The sequence below is a fragment of the Schistocerca gregaria genome, chromosome 6 (assembly GCF_023897955.1).
Source record: "Schistocerca gregaria isolate iqSchGreg1 chromosome 6, iqSchGreg1.2, whole genome shotgun sequence".
NCBI lineage: Eukaryota > Metazoa > Arthropoda > Insecta > Orthoptera > Acrididae > Schistocerca > Schistocerca gregaria.
In genome coordinates this window covers 40,631,669-40,657,996 of record NC_064925.1, presented here as the reverse complement: position 1 = coordinate 40,657,996, position 26,328 = coordinate 40,631,669, and the positions used below count along the sequence as shown (strand labels likewise).

Sequence of the window (26,328 nt, the reverse complement as noted above, 5' to 3'; positions counted from 1 at the left end):
CACATAGCAGAGACAAAGAGTTGTGGATCAGCATCTGCACTGTATGGTACGTAGCAACTATCATTTTCATAATACTGTTAGTATAGAAAGAAATTATTTTATGTGGGACTGGAAATGATACAAAGATTCAATCTCAGGCAGTGACTTAAATGTACACAAATCAAAAAAAGTTTTGCAACACCCAGTTCCCAGAACTCCTGCAGACAGATGTTGACTGTGGATATAGTACCACAGACACAGTCCCTTTGACTGATCAGAGATGTCATTAAACCCGCCTAAAAATGTAAATAACCATACATTAGCAGCACCTGTTAGACGGAGGGGGTCCGACAGCACCGATCAGTTCCAGTCATTCCACCAGGAAGGAGGCACACAGCTAATGCTATCTGTAGTTCAACCATGCCTAGACAGTCAATACGTTCGATCTCGTTCGCAGTGTTACTTTGTGCCAGGAAGGGCTCTCAGCAAGAGAAGTGTCCAGGCATCTCAGAGTGAACCAAAACGATGTTGTTCAGACACAGAGGAGCTGCAGAGAGACAGGAACTGTCGATGAACTACGTACGGATTATGGCTCTGAGGAACCCTGACAGCAATGCCACCATGTTGAATAATGCTTTTCATTTGGCCAAAGGACCTCGTGTGACGACTCAAACTGGACGCAATAGGCTGCATGATGTGCAACTTCACTCCTGATGTCCATGGCGAGGTCCAGCTTTACTACCAAGACACCATGCAGCGCAGTACATATGGGCCAACAATGTGCCAAATGGGCCACTCAGGATTGGCATCAAATTCTCTTCACCAATGAATGTCGCAAATGCCTTCAACCAGACAGTCATCGGAGACGTGTTTGGAGACAAACCGGTCACCTGCCGAACGCCTTAGACATACTTTCCAGCGAGTGCAGCAGTTTCCCTGCTGTTTTGGGTGGCATTATATGGGGCCAACATACGCCACTGGTGGTCATGGAAGACGCCATAGCGGCTGCACTACATGTGAATGCCATGGAACGATAGTGCAACCATATTGGCGATTCATTCGTCTTCATGGACGACAAATCGCCCCCCTTCGTGCACATCTTGTAATGACTTCTTTCGGGATAACGACATCGCTCTACTAGGGTGTCCAGCATGTTCTGCACACATGAACCCTATCGACATGCCTGGGATAGGCTGAAAAGGGCTTTTTATGGACGATATGACCCACCATCCACTCTGAGGGACCTTCAGCGAATCGCCATTGAGGAGTGGGACTATCTGAACCAACAGTGCCTTGATGAACTTGTGAATAGTATGCCATGATGAATACAAGCAAGCATCAGTGCAAGAGGACATGCTACTGGGTATTAGAGGTACCAGTGTGTACAGCAATCTGGGCCACCACCTTTGAAGATCTCGCTGTATGGCGGCACAACATGCAATGTGTGATTTTCGTGAGCAATAAAAAGGGCAGAAATGATGTTTATGTTGATCTCTATTCCAGTTATCAATACAGGTTCCAGAACTCTTGGAACCGAGGTGATGCAAAACTTTTTTTGATGCATGTATAATACTTTTATATAGCATCTACACAGAACATTGATAGTTAAAAATTTTCAGTAGTAACTAAAATTTTTCAAGCAGGTATAATTCGAATAATATAAAATATGAGCTATCATTATTGCATCTGAAAATCTGATCAGTGTGTAGTATAATTAAGGAACTATTATCTGCTTTGAGGAATTAGAGTAATGAAATCCTGTTGATGTTGTCTGCTTGTTTGGACACAGATATGTTAAGTTATAATGGATCTTGGTAACCTCTGTAATGTAGACATGCAGAAAAGAGTTATTGCCACATCTGTGAAAACTGTCTTATATGTTAGAACATTATAACATATGGTGCTGGAAATACGTGCAAAGAAATTAATGATAAATCTTTTGTAACAAAAACTGTATCCCCATCTCATGTAGAAAATTGTAATCGTCCTAAAACACCTTGAAAGTAAAAAATAGTGATTACTGATAATTTTAATATATGGTTCTTAAAACAAACTCCTGTAGTACAACTTCATTGGACTGTTTAATATTACCAGTCATTATTATTATCTCCTAGAGTAAAGATTTGATATAGGATGAGTAACATCTCAAAAGTAGCCATTTATAATTTCTTTGTAGACAGGCCAATATTTTAAGAAACTAGTGAAATAATTCTGATGAACTAAATAAAAAGCCATGTTTTATTAGTACAGTCGTCACATTACATAGAAACTATTTTCTCTCAAAGCTAGCTGAGATTAGACTAAAAAACAAGGGAGAGTGGTTACCATGTAAATAAAAAAAATCGTGTATGAGAAGAAGGAAATAGTATTTGTCAACAGGAATTGATCTGATGTTGGTTCTGCACCTTATTGCAACACAAACAACAAAACATTTCAGAAAGTGATTCAAATAGCGACATTGTGACAAGAATGGATAGCTCTGAGAAACAAAATAGTGAGGGCAGCAAAGGGTCATATTATTAAAAATATAATTCAAGTAGAAATCTTTTTTTGACACAGGAGTTACTGAATTAATTCATGAAAGGAGAAAATATAAAAATTCAGTAAATGAAGCAAGTGAAAGGATATACAACTGTCCAAAAAATATAACTAACAGGAAGTGTAAAATTTTCTAAGCACGAATGGCTAGAAAGCCAGTGTAAGGATTTACAGTCATATATCACTAGGGGAAAGATAGATACCACCTACAGCAAAATTAAAGAGTCCTTTCAGCAAAAGAGATCCAGCTGTATGAACATCATGAGCTCAGATCAAAACCCACTCCCAAGCAAAGATGGGAAAGCTGAAAGGCAGAAGGCAGGCTCTAAACAAAGGAGATAAAATTTTCCAGGCAATGTTATAGTAACAGAAGAGGACATAGATGAAGATGAAATGGAGACATAATACCTTGAGAACAATTTGACAGGGAACTGGAAGACTTAATCGAAACAAGGCAGCAGGAGTAGACCACAGTCTGACTACTGACAGCTGTGGGAGAACCTGCCATCACAAATCTCTTACAGCTTGACCAAGATATATGAGGCAGTCAAAATACCCCCATACTTCAAGAAGAGTTCAGTAATTCAATTTCCAAAGAAACCAGGTGCCGACAGGTGTAAATATCACCGAAATTTCAGTTTAATAAGTCATGATTGCATAATATTAACACGAATTCTTTACAGAAGAACGAAAAAATGGTAGAAATTGATCTCAGATAAGATCAGTTCCCATTCCGAAGAAATGTAAGAATTCCTGAGGCAATCCAACCCTACAATTTCTCTTAGAAGATAGGTTAAGAAGAACCAAACTTACGTTCGTCGCATTGTAGACTTAAAGAAAGGTTTTTGAGGTTTTGACAGTGTTGACTTGAATACTCTCTTTGACATTCTGATGGAACAGGAACAAAATATAGGGAATTAGAAGCTACTTACAACTTGTGCAGAATCCCGACTACAGTTATAAGAGTTGAAGAGCATAAGTGGAAAGCAGAGTTTCACAAAAGAGTGAGGCAGGGTTGCAGACCGTCCCCAATGTTATTCAATCTATACATTGAACAAGCATTAAAGAAAACCAAAGAAAAATTTTGGTAGGGAATTAAAACATTGTGAGAAGCAATAAAAAACTTGACATTGTAATTCCGTCAGAGACAGCAAACGACTTGGAAGTGCAATGGAATGGACAGTGTCTTCAAAAGGGGATATAAGATGAATATCAACCAAAGCAAAACAAGGATAATGAAATGTAGCAGAGTTAAATCAGGTGTTTCTGAGGGAATTAGGTTTGGAAACGTGATAAAGCAGTAGATCAGTTTCATCATTTGAGCAGCAAAATTAGTAATGATGGCTGAAACAGACAGGATATGAAATGTAGATGGCAATGGCAAGAAAAGCATTTCTGAAGAAGGCAAATTTGTTAGCGTCGAATATAGATGTAAGCGTAACTAAGACTGTTCTGAACCTATTTGTGTAGAGTAAACGCTAAACAGCTTAGACCAGAAGAATATAGAAACTTTTAAAATAGGGTGCTAAAGGAGAGTGCTGAAGATTAGATGGGTAGGTTGTACAACTAATGAGGAGGTACTGAATACAACTGGAGAAAAAAGGAAGTTGTGCCACATCCTAACTAGAAGAAGGGATCAATTGATAGGACATATTCCGAAACTTCAAGAGATCACCCCTTTAGTACTGGAAGGATGTGTAGGAGGACAGGGGGTAAAAATCGTATAGGCAGACCACGAGGTGCATACTGTCAGCAGATTCTGAAGGATGTAGGTTGCAGTTGTTATTAGAAGATGGAGAGACTTGCTCAAAATAGAGCAGCATGGAGAGCCACATCAAATCATACATCGGATTGAACACACAACAACATTGGCCATTGTACATATTTAATCATCAGTTCCAGTGAAGTTCATATATTCCTGATCGATAGTGTGACTTACTATTATTTTTGCTACTCTGGGTGGCTTGTCTTTTATATTGTTATTTATGTAAAGACCGGTTCTAACATTCATTCCTCGGAAAAGATTTGCTAGTTTAAATGACTGGTTTTCTAAAAACGTGCTGCTCTCCTTTTTTCTGTCAGTTGTAATATACTGTTACTTAATGTTGGTTCGTCTTTGTTGTTGGTTATGTGAGAATGTGTTTAATATTTATCTTCAGTATTAATTCTTGGCAATGGTCATTATCGTAACCAGCTACTGTAATGGTGCTTGGCTCATCAGTTGTTTCAGCTGTTTCTAAAGGGATTCTGGGCATTCTGCTGAACGCTGGTCTGTATGAAACCGATATGTGTTGATGTTGGTTACATGATGTGTTTTCAGTTTTTGCATCTCTGTGTGTTGGTTTCCTGTGGACTTGATATTTATGTCTATTGTAGGAGCTCCAGGTAACCAGGAAATGGTGGAAATATAGAGCTTCCACTGCCTTGTGTTCAATAGTGAAGATGAAATTCTGACGTTCATTTATTATACAAGGTCCTCAACAAATTTTGTTGTAGCATCAAGTAAGATTAGTATATGCAGCAATATACCTGTTATAATATATAAATTTGTTAACTATTTGGCCATTTTCCTTAAACAATTTACTTTCTACGTTGTTGATGAAAATATCAGCAAGTAAACTGTCAAGGCAGCTGTCCACATCTAGGCCATCTTTCTACTGGTACTTTTTGTTATCAAAAGGAAAGCAATTATATGGTAGTATGAGTGTCAGTATATCAGTGAACTCATTTATTGTTGCTTAAGTCTAGATTTTATGCTTAAGTAAGGTATTTTTAATTCTTTACATTGTTTCCTTAGCACATATTTTTGTGTAGAGGTTTGTGATAGTAAATGATGGGAACGTCTTCGTCTCAGGAATCTGAACGTTTTTTACACGATTAATTACTTCATAACTATTCAGTACTGAGTATGTATCTTCAATGTTGAATGTGTTGCTAATGGTCATACGTTAGAGTATACAGTGACGTTCTGTTTGTGGATTTTAAATTGTGCTCATAACCATGGTGCAGAAGGCCCATAATAGCGCAATGATCTAGATATTTTGAAGTTAAATGAAGTCACTCTTATTCATCAGAGTTTAAAATTTATTCCACAATTTACAAGTGGGATCTGAATGAAATTCTGTTATGTTATTGTTGTCGAAGAATTCAATGGTCTTAATGATACATTCAATATTATACATTGCAGTTACCTTTATGTCTTTACTGTGAAATAATTATCGTGTCGTTCTCTGCTTGTTTGGTGGTAAGATTGTTTGTGGCCTATAGCAATGTGATCATTCTGGATTATTGTAGGCTGGACAGTGAAGGGGGAGGCGTGTTTATAGCGATAAGAAGTGCAATAGTATCAAAGGAAATTGACGGACATTCGAATTGTGAAATGATTTGGGTGAAGGTCACGGTTAAAGCAGGCTCAGACATGGTAATTGGATGTCTCTATAGGCCCCCTGGCTCAGCAGCTGTTGTGGCTCAGCACCTGAAGAATAATTTGGAAAATATTTCGAGTAGATTTCCCCACCATGTTATAGTTCTGGGTGGAGATTTTAATTTGCGGATATAGACTGGGAGACTCAAACGTTCATAACGGGTGGCAGGGACAAAGAATCCAGTGAAATATTTTTAAGCGCTTTATCTGAAAACTACCTTGAACAGTTAAACAGAAAACCGACTCGTGGCGATAATATATTAGACCTTCTGGTGACAAACAGACCCGAAATATTTGAATCAGTTAATGCAGAACAGGGAATCAGCGATCATAAAGCGGTTACTGCATCGATGATTTCAGCCGTAAATAGAAATATTAAAAAAGATAGGAAGATTTTTCTGTTTAGCAAAAGTGACAAAAAGTAGATTACAGAGTACCTGACGGCTCAACACAAAAGTTTTGTCTCAAGTGCAGATAGTGTTGAGGATCAGTGGACAAAGTTCAAAAGCATCGTACAATATGCGTTAGATGAGTATGTGCCAAGCAAGATCGTAAGAGATGGGAAAGAGCCACCGTGGTACAACAACCGAGTTAGAAAACTGCTGCGGAAGCAAAGGGAACTTCACAGCAAACATAAACATAGCCAAAGCCTTGCAGACAAACAAAAATTACGCGAAGCGAAATGCAGTGTGAGGAGGGCTATGCGAGAGGCTTTCAATGAATTCGAAAGTAAAGTTCTATGTACTGACTTGGCAGAAAATCCTAAGAAATTTTGGTCCTATGTCAAAGCGGTAGGTGGATCAAAACAAAATGTCCAGACATTCTGTGACCACAATGGTACTGAAACAGAGGATGACAGACTAAAGGCCGAAATACTAAATGTCTTCTTCCAAAGCTGTTTCACAGAGGAAGACTGCACTGTGCTTCCTTCTCTAGATTGTCGCACAGTTGACAAAATGGTAGATATCGAAGTAGACGACAGAGGGATAGAGAAACAATTAAAATCGCTCAAAAGAGGAAAGGCCGCTGGTCCTGATGGGATACCAGTTCGATTTTACACAGAGTACGCGAAGGAACTTGCCCCCCTTCTTGCAGCGGTGTACCGTAGGTCTCTAGAAGAGCGAAGCGTTCCAAAGGATTGGAAAAGGGCACAGGTCATCCCCGTTTTCAAGAAGGGACGTCGAACAGATGTGCAGAACTATAGACCTATATCTCTAACGTCGATCAGTTGTAGAATTTTGGAACACGTGTTATGTTCGAGTATAATGTCTTTTCTGGAGACTAGAAATCTACTCTGTAGGAATCAGCATGGGTTTCGAAAAAGACGATCGTGTGAAACCCAGCTCGCGCTATTCGTCCACGAAACTCAGAGGGCCTTAGACACGGGTTCACAGGTAGATGCCGTGTTTCTTGACTTCCGCAAGGCGTTTGACACAGTTCCCCACAGTCGTTTAATGAACAAAGTAAGAGCATACGGACTATCGGATCAGTTGCGTGATTGGTTTGAGGAGTTCCTAGATAACAGAACGCAGCATGTCATTCTCAATGGAGAGAAGTCTTCCAAAGTAAGAGTGATTTCAGGTGTGCCACAGGGGAGTGTCATAGGACCGTTGCTATTCACAATATACATAAATGACCTGGTGGATGACATCGGGAGTTCACTGAGGCTTTTTGCAGATGATGCTGTGGTGTATCGAGAGGTTGCAACAATGGAAAATTGTACTGCAGTGCAGGAGGATCTGCAGTGAATTGACGCATGGTGCACGGAATGGCAATTGAATCTCAATGTAGCAAAGTGTAATGTGATGCGAATACATAGAAAGATAGGTCCCTTATCATTTAGCTACAAAATAGCAGGTCAGCAACTGGAAGCAGTTAATTCCATAAATAATCTGGGAGTACGCATTAGGAGTGATTTAAAATGGAATGATCATATAAAGTTGATCGTCGGTAAAGCAGATGCCAGACTGAGATTCATTGGAAGAATCCTAAGGAAATGCAATCCGACAACAAAGGAAGTAGGTTACAGTACGCTTGTTCGCCCAATGCTTGAATACTGCTCAGCAGTGTGGGATCCGCACCAGGTAGGGTTGATAGAAGAGATAGAGAAGATCCAACGGAGAGCAGCGCGCTTCGTTACAGGATCATTTAGTAATTGCGAAAGCGTTACGGAGATGATAGATAAACTCCAGTGGAAGACTCTGCAGGAGAGACGCTCAGTAGCTCGGTACGGGCTTTTGTTAAAGTTTCGAGAACATACCTTCACCGAAGAGTCAAGCAGTATATTGCTCCCTCCTACGTATATCTCGCGAAGAGACCATGAGGATAAAATCAGAGAGATTAGAGCCCACACAGAAGCATACCGACAATCCTTCTTTCCACGTACAATACGAGACTGGAATAGAAGGGAGAACCGATAGAGGTACTCAGAGTACCCTCCGCCACACACCGTCAGGTGGCTTGCGGAGTACGGATGTAGATGTAGATGTAGATGTAGATTGTAGCTGTGTGACAGGCTATTTTAGTGCTTAAAATGATATCTGCAGCGTTATTTTTACTCTAGTTTGGGCTGATATTCTTGAAGTCCTTTATTTAGCAAGTTTATTTCTCTCTCACTGGAAATGATGTTAGTTGAATTTACCATGCATTTATGGTAAGTGAAATGTATACTTTCATTTACCTTTGGAACATGTGACTTAAGGTTTTAATTTTTAGTTATGTCTATATTTAATTTTATGATGTTATTTTCTCAACTACCATACTCACATAATGTAAAGCACACTTGAGCTGTGTATTCATAAACTGGCTACTTAGTTAGAAACGTAAAGTATGCAACTATTGGTATAGAAATTATTTTTCCTGTGCTTGTTTCTGATTTCAGATTGGAGCCTTGTAATTACATTTTTGGTGCTTCATTTTGATTCTGGACCTCCACATTAATACATTTAGAAGCCTCATTTTCACTTAAACACTTTTTTTTATGTTGATGCTGATGCTTGATGTTTGAACTTTTCAACAGTATTGAAAGCTCTTAATACCTGGCTATATTGTACTAAGTACCATATAGTTATAAAGGACATTTAGATTCTTGGTATAGCTACACTCATCCTTTGCTGACATGAACCTCTACACAAAAATACCTGTCAAGGAAACAATAGAACTAATGAACAATAACATACTTAAGTACAAAAATTTGACTTAACCAGAAATATGAGTTCTTTGATTGGTTGACAAAAGTACTTTCATGTACGCACGTTTCTTTTAAAAGTGAAATGTATCAGCAGTAAGGTGGCCTATCCATGGACCACAGCCTCTTCAGTTTACTTGTTGATACTTTCATTAACAACACAGAATGTAAATTATTGAATGAAATCACCTTGATAGTTAACAAAGTAGTTTATTGTATGAGAAGTGTTGTTGACATACAATATTATTAGAAGATGCTACATAAAAAATTGATAACCTTTGAGAGAAAGTGAATGAAAATCAGATGAAGGTCATCATCACTATTGAGTAATATACACTGAAAGATTTAAATGTTCTTGAAATCTCCATAAGTATCTTCAACAACAGATACAAATATGAAGTACAAAGGAAAGCAGTATAAACAATGCAACAATCAATAAAACCCAGGGCCACGTAGATAAGCACAGCATGGCATTATACAGAAACAGTGCTCATGAAAGTGCAAAATATTCGTTTAAAAAAAGCGAGTAAACTTATGAACTTCACATCATTCAGTCATTTACGATAATGGCTACAAATGAACTAAATAGTAAAATGCGTCCCATAAAATCGAACCAACACTAAATGATACCACATCACAGCTGACAGAACAATATATAAGCATGCCACTGTTAGGACAACTACCGTATAAAGTAGCAATTCTTTTCTGAGGAAGAAAAGCCAGTATCAGACTTAATGCAGATACTAAGATGAGGGACAAACCATCAATATCATTTAAAAAAGCAACAAGCCATACAATTGATCAGGAATGTTCAAACTTAAATAATGCCATATTCAATTACATACATTGACAAAACAGGATGAAATTTCATTATGTGTTTCTTCATTTGCAAAACTTTTACAAGTCATATTTATCCTATATGTAGCTGAAGATGAACATCAACTCACAGAGAGTTCACAGCTTACAAATAATTCACCTGGATAACAAAGAAGAAAGAATCAACTTATTAGATAAAACTGAAATACATTATCACAAACATGCATCCCCAAATGACATCCTGAATGACAAAACAGGGATATTCAACAAATTGTTTTTCTAATGAAGTTCTGTAACTTATTTACACAATGACACACTAAGCACAGAAAAGAAGAAAACATAATCCAATGCATAGATCAATAATACATCAAGCAATTAAGTTGTCCTGTGTTTATTGCTTGTAAATGTCACTTCAGATGGGAGTAAAACATGTGACAATAATTTATTTACATATAACAAACTGCATCATTTTCAAAATAATCAATATCTTTTCATTAACCAGCCAATAATATAGCTATCAAATAAACATACTAGCTCTTAGAACATTCATGCAATCCAGTTTAATTTCTAGTCAAGCAGAAGCTTAAATTAGAATTAGTACTTTCTGTGTCTTTAAATAAACTTTAATTTTGAACTTATATTCAATTTTGAATTTTAAATAAAGATGTCAATTGGTAACAAGGTGTAAGATGTTCAGTTTCTTTGCAGGATATATGTAAAAAAGTGTGTGTTTTATGGGTATAAATGTGAAACATCACCAAACAAGCAGAGTAGAAAATAAATACATCTAAACAACAAGCTGCAGCATTCAAACTGCTGTAGATATTTTAACGACCTACATCTGAAGATTGAAATGTGTATTATGCCAACCGAAGATGGGCAAAGACTGTGTCACCACTATCAGTGATTGCAGACCGAGCGACGCCACACCACAGGTCTAGTTTAGAGAGACTCCCTAGCACTCGCCCCAGTTGTACAGCCGACTTTGCTAGCGATGGTTCACTGACTACAGACCCTCTCGTTTGCAGAGACGACAGTTTAGCATAGCCTTCAGCTACGTCATTTTCTATGACCTAGCAAGGCGCCATATTCAGTTACTATTCTGAACTGATAATATTATGAATCATGTACCCTCAAGAGCAACGTTCATCATAATTGGATTAAAGTTAAGTATCCAACTAATTACGTCCGCTTTCTGAATTCTCATTCCTTGTAATGTTCCAGACCTCACGTCAGTATAGTTCTTCCCTCCTCACGCCAGCCTGCGTGAGCTAAAGTGCGTGCATTTCGGCCTCCCTTTGTAACACGGTGTTGGCTCTTCTGCCAACACTACAGTGACAGCAGTGGTAATGTTGGTGATGATAGTGACACTAATACCGTTTTCCAAAATTATTTCGCCAAAGAAGATGCAGTCAGTATTACAGACTTCGTTCGAATCAAGAGTAACCACCAACAAGAGTAATTTTCAAGTAGATGCCCTCACTGTAGCAAAGTAACCTCAGTCGACTAGTGAAGGATGGTGTACTGGTTCAGACTGTGTTCAAAAGAAACTACTTTCGGAGCATACTGATGAAATAGCCCTATTTTTAGTAATCATACGCAATCATCCACCTGTTGTAAAATCCGTGCATGAAAACTGGATACCTTTCGTAACGTATTATGTCTTCAAACTTCATGCATTACATCAAAGAAAACGATCTATTGACGGAAAGTCATCGCGGGTTCAGAAAACATTGTTCTCGTGAGACACAACTGACTCTTTATTCACAAGGGTTGTGAGAGGTATCGAAAGAGGATCTCAAATTGATTCGATATTTCTAGATACCTAGGAAGCTTTTTACATTGTTTCTTACAGGTGTCTTCCAATCAAACTGTGTAACTACGGAATGTCAGCTCTACCTTGCACTGGATTCGTGATTTCGTATAAGCAAGATTGCAGTTCAAATTAACTGATGGAATGTAATCTAGTCAAACAATAATTATGTCAGAATTCCCCATGAATGGGTTATGTAAGCTTTGCTATTTCCCATCTGTAAAACCAGTTTAGCAAACAACTTGGGCAACCTTCTATGATTGTTTGCAAATGATGCTGTGATTTTCCACCTAGTATCGTAATATTATTGCAAAATAGAGGAAACTATGTCACAGATATGATATGCAAGTTGGGGTGCAATCACAAAACAAAGACGCTTTTCGTTACAGTAAAATCTTTTCATAATATATCTGTAATCAAAATTCTCCTTCAAACACTTTTGTTGATTTTCACCTGCATAGGCAAAACTGACCTCCATTGTAAAACAAGAGAATTCAGACTTGCATGTTAATTTTTTCCATGTGCAATCCGAAATTGGCATGGTAGACATAATTTGTAAAAGGATTCTATGAATTCCCAACCAAACACTTAAGTCCAGATTAGAAAGTAATTATGTAAATTTTATACATTCTGCCTCTCTTCTGTAACAATCAACAAACAATTTCTAAATCTAGTCTGCATAGTCCAATTTAATCAATCCTTTCTCTTTAACTCCTACATAATCATTAGGAGAAATATTTACTCATCTTTCATTTGATCCACATCATATACATCGTGGTCTCCAGTACGAGGTACAACATCATTTACCTCACCATGCTGTACTGTTTTATTGTTTGACATATCTGTTCCAATACATGTTAGATTTCTCTACTCCGTTTCAATCATGATTTCATCTCCATCTCTCTTTCCTCAAAATACTGCCACTTAGTTTCAAAACTGGCTACTCTGTCTCTTACATCAATTATTTTATTTGGTAATTTGTCTATTTTTCATCTAACATTGTCGTTTGTCTGTTTAATTCAGCAGTCTCATTATTTCCCTTACCCCCTAGTCCATATTTGTCAGTCAACTCGTCTCTGAACACTTTGTTTGATTCTCATGATTCGTATTTTAACATTTTGCTTATATTTCATTATGGTTTTAACTAGCGCAGAATGCATTCCTGAATATGAGGTTCCTACACATAGATCTAAGCTGAAATTATCTCCAATGCCTAATTTTCCCAAGTCTAGTCCACATTTTTCTTAATTTCACATTGAGATTGACCAGAGTTCACAATACCAAAAAAATATCACACAGAATAATTTTCAGTGCCAGCATCATTCAACATCACACAGATAAAATATGGACAGTTATGAATATTGTTTAGACAGTTCAAATGCTCCTACTCTTCCAAAATTCAGACTGAGACAAGAAATCTGTACTACAGTATCTGAGTGCCTGGACAATGTTGGCAATGAAGAGAAAGCTCCTCTATTGAGCATCTTACACACTTTTTTCCTTATTTACAAGCTTATGTGGTTTTACAATATTTGAATTATTGTAAATATGACCTTTCAACTTCATTATGACTTGGATATTTGGTCTAAAACTGTCACATATGTTTTACATTTAGTAATATCGTTATAGTCCATAATAATTATGCATATTTTTACATAATTTATGAACTGCAGGAGAATATATTAAAAATCACAATTTTAAAATCTTTTGTTATAAATTATATCATAGGTTACATATCACTTTTGCCATGGCATAAGTAATAATATAATAATTATGGTTCTTCATACCATAAATATGAATGTCATTGCTTTTGGTATAACAAAGCTGATATTTCCTTGGCAATTATCTCTCTAAAACCTATCAGCACATTTTAAAATATTTTCCATCCATTTCCAAAATGTATGTCAGTGTAACCATTTGGAGTTTTTCCTGTCATTACACTACATAACAGAATTGAAATTCATCAGACTAAGAATATCTACTAATAATTGAATTTTTTAAATTGGTTATAGCTTATCTCACACACAGAAAAAATTCCTGATTTGGTGAATAGTGCTGAAATTCAACTTATTTATAGGACAGGAGTTAAAGAAGTACCATCAAACTCCAGCCACCTTTATCCTTGGCAGCAATATACAAAAAATTAGGAAATATAATAGATAACCAACTTCCACCCACAAATAATATTATTGTCACAGTATGGCCTTCTAAATGGTTTCAGTGCTAAGGCTATTCACATGTATGCTGAAAATGTATGTCATTAATTATACAGTCTACAGTGTTTCTGTAATTGGTGTAAGGCATTTTACTATGTAAATTTTAAGTCTTGTAAATCTACTGGAGCATTATGGCACCTTAAAATATAATGGGACAAGTGCTTTCCCTAGCAAGAAGAGAATGGTGTCACTAAGAAAAAGTGCTGTTCGAAGCTATCAGTCTTCACCTCACTGGGAGCTATGTGATATTTTTATCTGTCAGGTAAATTACCGCACTTTAAACACAATAACCACAAGAAATAAGAACGCTAACGTTTTTTGGAGTAATATTCGTTAGCTTAATCGGTATTTCAATAAGTCTACATGATTTTTCAACTATTTCATGCTGGAGTCCCTGTGCATTCTTCATTTCTCATAACAAGTGACGTAACTGATTTCCACTTTGTCCAGCAGTAGCAACAAAATTTTCCTTACAGCCTTCCAGCAAAATTTGGTTAATTCTTTCGAACCTCCATAACATTTTCACGTTTCCATTGAGATGAGTCGCCATATGCTCTACATTTCTATACCTATGCATCTAACTTCACAGACCATATAAGAAGACCGTCTGAGAGTATCAGTACTATTTCTGCTTGGTATAATTTAATTAAGGACTGAATAGGGCTTGTGGTAAAGCAATACGTTCAAAATTGAAGCTACCTGAATTATAGACTTCATGCTACATATCCACAGTAATAATTTATAAATATATATGTAGCAACTGCAAACGAATCATTGAAAATCCATTTGTTTGGCATCTCGTTCTTGCTCTATTAGTTTTTGTACATCACGACCTGAGATATGATGGTGTTGATCTGCGCGTAACAGCTAAGGAACTCTAATATTGTAGCCCCATATCATTGTTGTTAAAATTACATTTGCTTACAGTAACATTATTTTCCCAGGAAAATCATTGAAATCATTGAAGCCTGAGTTGGATTAAAAAAAAAATAGAGTTCATCATTCAGTTCGCTTAGGAGATGAAAATCCGGGGGTAAAGCACGTAATTTCTTAATATATGATGATTTTTATGACTAGTAATTTCTGAGCAATTATCAGTTAACTTTTAGTCTACTGTTTGTTGTTCTCATTCTTTCGATACATGTTAACTGATTTCGTCTGTTATCGTTCAATTACTGTTCACAATAAGTAATGTTTGAAGATTCGTGTGGGTGATGTAGACACCTTTATAATGAAGAACAGACCCCTAGATGTTACTAGAGAAGGATGCATCAAGAAGTAGAGAGGTGGGAAGTATTGAACTGACAGCAGAGAAGCAGCAACAGCAAAATAGTTCAGTCAGGAGGGCTCGCGGACATCGAATGTGTCACACAGCGAAGAAATCTATTGGTTATGAACTGTAGATTAAAGCTGAAGAAATTGCAAAAAGGTGGAAATTTAAGGAAATGGGACCTGGATAAACTGACTAACCAGAGGTTGTACAGAGTTTCATGGAGAACATAAAGGAACAATTGACACGAACAGGGGAAAGAAATACAGTAGAAGACGAATGGGTAGCTCTGAGAGATGAAGTAGTGAAGGCAGCAGAGGATCAAGTAGGTAAAAAGACAAGGGCTAGTAGAAATCCTTGGGTAGCAGAAGAAATGTTGAATTTAATTGATGAAAGGAGAAAATATAAAAATGCAGTAAATGAAGCAGAAAATAAGGAATACAAAAGTCTCAAAAATGAGATCGACAGGAAGTGCAAAATGGCTAAGCAGGCATGGCTAGAGGAGAAATGTAAGGATGTGGATGCTTATCTCACTAGGGGTAAGATAGATACAGCCAACAGGAAAATTAAAGAGACCTTTGGAGAAAATAGAGCCACTTGTATGAATATCAAAGCTCGGACGGAAACCCAGTTCTAAGCAAAGAGGGGAAAGCAGAAAGGTGAAAGGAGTATATAGAGGATCTATACAAGGGCGATGTACTTGTGGATAATGTTATGGAAGAGTATGTAGATGAAGATGAAATGGGAGATACGATACTGCGTGAAGAGTTTGATGGAGAAATGAAAGACCTGAGTTGAAACAAGGCCCGGGGAGCAGACAAAATTCCATTAGAACTACTGACGGCCTTGGGAGAGCCAGTCCTGACAAAACCCTTCCATCTGGTGAGCAAGATGTACGAGATAGTCGAAATACCCTCAGACTTCAAGAAGAATATAATAATTCCAATCCTAAAGAAAGCAGGTGTTGACAGATGTGAAAATTACAGAACTATCAGTTTAATAAGTCACAGCCGCAAAATACTAACGCGAATTCTTTACAGATGAATGGAAAAACTAGTAGAAGCCGAACTAGGGGAAGATCAGTTCGGATTCCGTAGAAATGTTGGAACATGTGAAGCAATACTGACCTTAAGACTTATCTTAGAAGAAAAATTAAGGAAAGGCAAACCTACATTTCTAGCATTTGTAGAGTTAGAGAAACTTTCTGACAACGTTGACTGGGATACTCTCTTTCAAATTCTAAAGGTGGCAGGGGTAAAATCCAAGGAGCGAAAGGCCTTATACCATTTTTACAGAAAGCAGATGGCAGTTATAAGAGTCGAGGGGCATGAAGGGGAAGCAGTGGTTGGGAAGGAAGTGAGACAGGGTTGTAGCCTCTCCCCTATGTTATTCAATCTGTATATTGACGAAGCAATAAAGGAAACAAAAGAAAAATTTGGAGTAGGTGTTAAAATCCAGGGAGAAGAAATAAAAACTCTGAGGTTCGCCGACGACGTTGTATTTCTGCCAGAGACAGCAAAGGACTTGGAAGAACAGTTGAATGGAATGGACAGTGTCTTGAAAGGAGGATATAAGATGAACATCAAGAAAAGAAAAACAAGGATAATGGAATGTAGTCGAATTAAGTCGGATGATGCTGAGGGAATTAGATTAGGAAATGAGACACCTAAAGTATTAAAGTAGTTCTGCTATTTGGGGGGCAAAATAACTGATGATGATCGAAGTAGAGAGGATAGAAAATGTAGACTGACAATGGCAAAATAAGCGTTTCTGAAGAAGAGAAATTTGTTAACATCGAGTATTGGTTTAAGTGTCAGGAAGTAGTTTCTGAAAGTATTTGTATGAAGTGTAGCCATGTACTGAAGTGAATCATGGACAATAAATAGTTTGGACAAGAAGAGAATAGAAGCTTTCGAAATGTGGTGCTACAGAAGAATGTTGAAGATTAGGTGGGTAGATCATGTAACTAATGAGAAGGTATTGAATAGGACTGTGGAGAAGAGAAATATGTGGCACAACTTGACTAGAAGAAGGGATCGGCTGGTAGGACATGTCCTGAGGCATCAAGGGATGACAAATTTAGCTTTGGAGGGCTGCGTGGAGGGTATAAATCGTAGAGGGAGACCAAGAGATGAATACACTAAGCAGATTCAGAAGGATGTAGGTTGTAGTGAGGTACTGGGAGATGAAGGAGCTTGCACAGGATAGAGTAGCATGAAGAGCTGCATCAAACCAGTCTCAGGACTGAAGACCACAACGACAACAAACAAGTGACACCACATAGCTCTGAAAACTTACCAGTAACTTGTCAAATCCATGGCATGTAAAAATGCTGCAGTAATATGTTCCAAAGACAGACAAATGCGATGTGAAGGAAATGCTCTATGAATTAAACTCACTAAAGAATACACTACATTTGAAAAATCTTATAATTAAATGAGTCCAAAGTGGATATTTCATAGTTTAAACTTTTGCTTCTTCAATGTATCATATAATCAAGGAGAACCCTGCCAATCTTAGTTTAACCTGTTTTGCCTCTCAGTAATGTCATGAGAAGTATACATTATATATGGAGGGCTTATTTCAATAGTGGTACAAGTCCATTACCTTCACTTTCTGCCTACACTGCTTCTGATATTAATGATCCAAACAAACAGAAAGAAAGGTTCATCTCTAGCAAGAAGCCATATGCTTGAATATTTCTGGTAACCCAACTGCTGATTTTTAGCGTTCATTTAACTTAAGGACTCTGTATCTCAAAATGAACAAAAATGGACTTGTACCACCATTGAAATAAGCCCTTCGTATGTTGCAAATCATAGGATAAGGAAATAAGGTATTCTGGGTTATTTCAAATTATTAATTTAAACGTTTGTTTCTCTTCTTGCATTTTTCCACCATTGATACATCTTTTGGTGTTCTACAGACAAGAGCGGTAAGTGTCTACAAACTATTTGAACGCTGAAATAAAGTGAAATATCCTTATATGAATTTCAGGAGGAAGTGGAGAACCAATCTGTTGTCACATTCCATTTAAAGGAAATGGGATTTGTATCAACAGAGATTGAGTCCCAGAAATATGCACTTATCTTGATTCAAGACTACATGGGAAACCAAAGCATGGACGTTTTTATAACAGAGGAAACAGGTTGATGAATTTGGCATCAGTGTTATAACACAAATACTTACTTGTGCAGTGACTTTATGGCTGTAACAATAGAATCTCTAAGCATCTTAAAATGTGAGTTCAAATAAGCGTTAAATAATTATTGAATTATATTGTACGATTATTTGAGTAAAATAAAAATTATAAGGAAGTTATTCTTTTCTTGTTAATTTATCTTTCTCTCCCTCTGTCTATATCGCACACAGCAATCTTTGAGTGACTATCAGTGGACATGGCTACCACAAAAACAAAGACTGCCAACATAATAATGATATTCATAATAGAGCAGATGAATTTATCATCAAGAATGTCAGTTTGTTAAATTCAAAAACTAAAGTTCATACAACAAACAGATTTCATTTGTCAACAACATGCTTAGCATAGTACAAAAGGAAGATCATCTGGCCACCCTCTCCGACTAATATTACTCAGTCCATAATAACACACTGACCATATTGCGACACTCTGCTTGTTATGTGACTAATAATCAAATTAAAATTTAAAGTAGAATTATGAAACTCAAGGGCAAATCACTTTTACAGAAGCACATTACTAAGGTGTAAATTTTAATAATGCAGAACAAACTTGTAAGTTGTAACTATAAGCACTCATCTATTTTCCTCCACTAAGATTTGGGGTGTCTAATCTGTTGTTCGCTGCCTGGAATAATCTTAGTGTAAGATTGGTTCTCAAAATATTGTAGACGACACTAGACTCTTGAGTCAACTTATTCTGTTGTTCACTGCAGTCACTTCTGTTTTCACAATTTTTAAAATACATTACAAAAACACGAGTTGTTCTGATGTGGAGCACAACCAGATTCTGACCGACATACGACAACTAGTAGACTATCTGATGGATCCACTCGTTGGCGGTGTCACCATCCATAAATACATGACAACAACTACTGTATTTCGTTAAATGTTGATTTTACAGTTCTTAATTAAATAATCATCAACTTGTCGCAAACATATCTGCAGTTTTATTCATAGGTCTGTTTCCTGTTGAATAAAGCTTTGCATACATAAAATCGGCTTTAAGTTCATGATGAACAATATTGATTATAAATGTTTTATTAATTTTTTTATTTAATTCATATACTTTATTCCTATCAATGGCACAATTTCCAGCTATAAGCTAAATACAAAAATTTGTATCTGGTTTTTAAATAAACAGTTCGTTAGCAATGAAATCTGCTACATTTAGACTTTGTTTATGATCCATCTTCCGAGCTCATGCTTACGAACTGAACATTCTACTGGAATTCTTAGTTACTGTTGGCAAACATGTGATTGATGTTTCAAAACTATACAAATTCATCTACTAGAAAGTGTTGTTGCACAGTTTATTACATCCAACCTGGTCTGCCATATTTATATAAGACATAGTGCAAGTGTACAGCAGATAAAACAAGGTGCCATATGAAAATATATGTGCATAATAAAGCAACAAAAAATGATTGTTACAATACATTCTGTAGGACAGTTGGGCTTATAAAATATGAAAATATATATATGTGCAGAAAAGTAATAAACAGAATAATTGTCAGAATACATTTTGTAAGAATATATTTTTGTGTTTACATCTCATTATATCTAACAGACTTTGTCTAATGGATATGAAAAATTTTAAACTTCCATTAGCTTTATTAAATAACACACAAGGTGACGAAAGTCGTGGGACAGCGATAAGCACATATACAGATGGCAGTAGTATAGTGTACACAAGGTATAAAAGTGCATTGCTTTGGCCAAGCTGTTATTTGGACTCAGGTGATTAATGTGAAAAGGTTTCTGATATGCTCGTGGTCGGATGACGGGAATTAACAGACTTTGAATGCAGTATAGTAGTTTGAGGTAGATGCATGGGACATTTCAGTTCGGAAATCATTTGGAAACTTAATATTCCGAGATTCATAGTGTCAAGAGTGTGCCAGGAATACACTTGCCGACGACCTCACTTAATGACTGAGAGCAGCGTCGTTTATGTGGATTTGTCAATGCTAACATACAACCAACCCTGCATGAAATAACCGCAGAAATCAGTGATGAATGTTCGACGAACGTTTTCGTTGGGACAGTGTGGCGAAATTTGGCGTTAATGGGCTATGGCTCCAGACAACCGATGCTAGACCCTTTGTTAACTGCCGACATCGCCTGCAGAGTCTTTCCTGGGCTCGTGATGTATATGTGTTTGAGCCTAGGCGACTATAAAACCGTGGTCTGGTTAGATGAATCCTAATTTGAGATGGTAAGGGCTGGTGGTAGTGTTCGAGTGTGGTGCAGACCTCACGAAGCCATGGACCCAAGTTGTCAACAAGGCACTGTGCAAGCTGTTGGTGGCTCTATAATGGTGTGGACTGTGTTTATATGGAATGGACTGGGTTCTCTGGATATTCTGGTACCATCTGCAGCTATTAATGGACGTCATGTTACCGAGCAACGATGGAATTCTTGTGGATAACAATGCTCCATGTCACTGGGCCACAACTGTACTTGCATAGTTTTAAGAATATTTGGACAGTTCAAGTAAATGATTTGGATACCCAGATCACCTGACATGAATCCCATCAAACATTTATGGAATGTAACTGATAGGTAAAATCATGTACAATCTCCTACACTGACAACAGTTTCGTAATTATGGATGGCTATAGAAGCTCAGTATTTGTGCAAGGTATTTCTAATCACTTGTTTAATCCATGGCATGTCAAGCTGCTGTACTGCAATGGGCAGAAGGACGTCCGACAAGATGTCACGAAGTATCCCATAAGTTTTGTCACCTCAGAGTATACTAGCAAAAATTGAAAATTGGTGGCAAACATCATAACAATTTAAGGAAAGTATTTTACAACAAATGTATAGCATTTACATCTGAGACATCAAAAAGTTAACTTTATAGAAACCACTTCAGCAATATTCTAATCATACTTTACATTTTAAGTATTGACCTATGAATAAATCTATGATAATAAACACAAGATAGTTTGTACAAACACAAATTTAAGACTGTACTCATTACTCACTCCATTCGTGCAATCTTTAACAACTATTAAAGCTGAAAATGTCAGTATTCCAATGTGCCATTTCTTTACTGTAAAAGCTCCCTGCATTACATTTATACGAAATTTCTCATTCGCAATATGTGATGTATCACATTACTTTAGTCTTCCTATACAGTGGGAACTTTCTTCTTCTTTTTTCAAAACAATAAACATAAGGTCTGTCATACCTGTCTATTTGGTGTCTTCAATATTGCAGCAGCAAGTGTGTCTGCCATCTCGTATCAGTCCCTTCGCTGCCCATCTGAATCTGTCAGACCTCCTCAGAAGAACACGTTATCTTGTTTTGTAGGGGCAACCATAGCCAGACTTCAAAAATGTCTCAATGAAAATTCCGCACTGGCTGTATGAATGATTTTTATTACATATGCGATCAGTTTCACACCACTTATTGATACATCCTCAGGGAATCTGTACAAAAAATAATATAATAGGAGCTCATATACTATTCGATCCCCCAATTCTGAGGTGTAAATTAAACTTCTAAATAGCCAGTTTTCTGAATGAAACTAGAAAGTACTCAAATATGCTACTTATAAGATAGTAACGTTGAACATTGCCCTGTAACCACTCTCCACCATTCATGTCCAATATACCATCGTCTGGTGAAAGTGGTAGTTAAAATTTAAAAAATCTATTTAAAAAATATTTTTAAATGATTGGAGCGGCAATGACCTAGAAAATAAAAATACAATACGATGCCATTGAGTGAGCGCTTTCTGGGTTTCGGCCAGTCAGTCAGGCTGTGTCTGCTGCCACGTGGCTCCTCTCAACTTGCACGATATGTTATGATTTGTCAACATGGCCCTAATTCCACTGTTTGTTCATGCTAATGTTCCGCTCTGCGTCGTTCGTGTTTAGAAGAGTTTTAACAGCATCGTATTTTACTTTTATTTTCTAGGTCATTGCTGCTCCCATCATTTAAAAAAATTTTATATTTGAATTACCGCTTTCACCAGATGACGGCATATTAGACGTGAATGGTGGGCAGTGGCTACAGGGCAATGTTCAACATCACTATCGTGTAAATAGCATATGTGAATACTTGCTTGTTTCACTCAGAAAGTGGCTATTTAAAAGTTTATTTACACCTCAGAATTGGGGGATCGAATAGTTTATATGAGCTCTTATTATATTATTTTTGTGCAGGTTGCCTGAGGATACACCGATAAGTAGTGCTAAACCGGTCGCAGGTTTAATCAAAATCATTCATACAGCCAGTGCGGAAGTTTCTTTGAAAAAAAAGAACATGTTATACTGAAATAGCAACAAATCATAATCAGTTACAAAAAAGGTAAAATAAGGCTCAAGTAGAAGAAAGATAATATGTTGCAGACAGGAGGCAATAAATGTCTGTTGTTTATGTGCAACATGCACAGCCTTCACGTAAATAGTCATAATCAGCAGAAATAACGAATTACATGTCATGTCATAAAACCATACATCTAAAAAAGACTAATATTTATCTTTTACACTAAGTTGCTAAAATTAAACAGGAAATATTTCTCTGTAGGAAGCACTGTTAGTAGCCGTGATTGGTGAGACATACGAGAAAGCAGGAGATTGTGATTATGATTCTCACACATGAGTAAGCAAAATTCAATGTATGATGTAAAGAAAGATGTTGAATATATAGAGAAGTATCTCGTCTGATATATGTTGTGAACTGTTGTGGAACTTAATGGTACAATCTAGAGTCTAGCATTCAGTGTACAATTTGAACTGATTGCTTAGTCATAACGTTTCTGTTTCTTATCAGTTACCATCATAGAACGCTTTGCTAATAAACTGTCCCGCTTCTAGGATCAGATGTTGCTTTGCTGCTACTTCAATTACTTCCTTATTATAGGTGGTGTTTGACTGAAAGTACAAACAAAACTTGTAACATGAATGAATACAGTTACTGCGATGACTTCTTTTATTTGAACAAAAGAAACTTACTGTCCAAGTTGCTTTCAACATTACAGTCTCAACTCTACACAGTAAATAACTTTGTCAGCTATCTTGCATGTTTGTAATGCATATACGAGTATATTTCATTGGTTATCATGGTCATAGTCTTCCTGATCACAATATCATTACACTATTTCACATTAAATATTATTATTCTTTACTTGTAAAATGTTACAATCTTTCTCAATACACATATATGAGTTGCCTCATCTTTGAACACTGCTCCTCCCTACCCCATGAGATGAGACAAATATGCGAGCGGGACGCTCACGTAGAAATTCAGCTAGAGGCAACAGCACGTCCCATGGGCTCGTTGGTCAGCAGGAATGTCAAAGAAAAAATAACAAAAGAGAATCTGGAGCCACATCCAAGGCTCAGACCCATATACGGCAGGAGCGCTCGCTTAACAGGGTACGACGCTCGGTTGATAGCGCGTAGTACACAAAGTACGGAGCTGGACCACAATTCCGCGCGACTTAAACGTACGAAAACATTTCTACACGACTGCGATGACACGAGACGAGGGTAAAACAGCATTCAGGGATCGGTCGGCCATGAAATCTCAGAATATATAGAAAGTCAAGGGGCGCAAAACTATGAACATTTCTACTTAAAACATTTTCTCTTGATACAAAATTTTCAGTTTTACAAAGAGAAACCCAATTCATAACACCGCAAGTCATAGATTGCTAGGTATGGTGGGGTACTACCCGAGTCATGGCCACTAGTTTAAAATGTGGACTATTCATGTAACTGTATATGAAGCCTGTAAAGAACTGGTACACGAGGGGCCATATTGGAGGTGACGGAGAACAGGGAGAAAGACGGCTTGCTGACCATAAGTGCTGTGTCCAGCGACCTGGCTGTGCGAATCAATCTGTGGATTATATCTGCAGAGAGGCTTCGGACCGTCGCACTCCCCCTTCCCACATAGAGTCAGAGCAGGAGGGTGTGGCTTCGCAAAACATTTTGTCTGGGCCGGGCAACAGACCATTGTTGAGCTAGCCAGTTGGTGGAAAGTGGGAGGAGGAAGCCATTTAAGAGCTACTGCCGCAGCGTGAGCTTTCCTCCAAATAGTGGGACGGTCAAAAAACTCCAAGGATTTTCATGTTAGAGCGGTTGGTGCACGTGTGTAGTGGAGTCAGAACTGTAGCTCTCCTGACGCCACGAAGTGACAGGGTTCTTTTACCGAGCAGCAAAAACATATACTTCACGGGCGTGACTATCTGCTGCGCAACTTAAAAGCCTTCTTTCAGAAACTGGAAATGTTTGGGCTAGAAACATTAGATCTCTCCGTAAATGAGGGACTGTGGTCCCATCTAGGCAGAAGTTTTTTGCCGAATCATGGCCACGCTTACCGTGAGAACGACGCCTCCGTAGTCTAAAATCTTTTTTTTTCAGGCAAAAGAGATGTGAAGTCGCTGATTGGCTCCTCTCAGGATATGTAAATCTAATTTGCTAATTCGGGTCCCATACTGAGGCTTGGCGGAAAGTGAAATTTTTCTGTGGATACCTGGAAGGCTCAATAGCAGAGCACAAGTGTAGCGTTGCTGCAAACTGCGGCAGTTACGGTGAATTCAGAGAGGCTTTCCTAAATACCTACTGGTCACAGGACACCGAAGAAAGGATTAAACAGGAGCTTATGCTAGGGAAGAATTACGAAACATCGGGGTGCCGCAGTCCAGTAAATGTTTTCGAGACAATTGTCAACAAGAGGCGTTACCTGGACCAGCCACACAGTAATAAGGAGATAATGCGACACTGTCACATGGAACGGCCATCGATGTACGAGGAACTGATCATTGGCAAATGTAACGACACAAAAGAGTCATTCAAGAGTGCACTATAAGAGCTAGACTTGGTCAAGGAAGACAAAACGTGAGTGACCGAATGAAACATAATGAACGAAATTCGCAAGGTGCATCTGGAGGATGTAATGAAGGGAAAATACAAATAGAAATAGGTCAACAAGAAATGAGTATCAAGGCAGAAGATTTAATAATGACCCTCAGTAGCACGACGGAAGCAGTGGGGTACGTATGGCGACAGCTTTCACGGAAACGGAAACAGCAGCAGCAGGGAAATGTAAATTCTAACCGATTCTTGCAGCCAGTCTGCAACTCATCGCAAAAACAAGGAATACTGGAAAGATTTGTAGGCGAATGACGTAGTGGAAATCAGACCACCTAACCCATCAGAGACCGCAGGAGAAATTTCTGTAGGAATTGACAGCCGGTCACTGTGCCCACAGCCTAAAGAAAGAATAAAACTCGTATCATTAATGTATTGTTACGATCATTATATTCCAATTCATTTATGTAGTCGCTTAGAGTATCGTTCTTTATTGGATTGCACTTACACATTTTGGACGATTTATTATAACAATTGGCGGATAAGATGTTCTGCTGTGACATCTGATCAACGAGTTTGGCGTTCGTAGTTTTCCGTCCAGCATTTTCACTTTGATAATTTATCACAAATTTACGGCGTACAGATATTCTCTCATGTTTCACAGATAGAAATTTGTTTTGTGGATATGAATGTGCCAATTTCTCGGCGAAAACATCTAGGATTTGTGACAAAACTGGCTGGTTCGACCATTGAACCTTAAACATATCTCTGAGTGATGCTAAATGTTATTTTCTTTACCCAAAGAAAAGTGTTGTCTTCCCAATAACCTTCATACCGTTAGCTACATCCTTAATGTTTTTATTTATGAAATTAGTAAACTTACTCATGGCACTTTTGTTGCCTATGTCTGTGGTCACTTTCAGAGCTCAAATTAATAATCAAATTAACTAAATTAGTAAGACTGAATCTTGAATTGGTGGTGTACCCATGTATCACCACAAAAAGGGTGAACAGGCGGGGGAGTATGATTGAGAACAGTGCTGTATTTAAGTTT

At 37.6% G+C, this 26,328-nt stretch overlaps 1 protein-coding gene across 3 annotated transcripts in view; it reads left to right on the top strand.

The window, feature by feature from the left end:
• LOC126278137 (uncharacterized) overlaps positions 1 to 18,564 on the top strand; it is a 500,725-nt gene extending 482,161 nt beyond the window's left edge. For all 3 annotated transcript variants that reach the window (XM_049978028.1, XM_049978029.1, XM_049978027.1), the window contains one exon: positions 18,241 to 18,564. In XM_049978028.1, coding sequence (XP_049833985.1) covers positions 18,241 to 18,396 — 156 coding nt within the window. In that variant the 3' untranslated portion in view covers positions 18,397 to 18,564. The remainder of the gene's footprint in view (positions 1 to 18,240) is intronic.
• Positions 18,565 to 26,328: the final 7,764 nt, after the last annotated feature.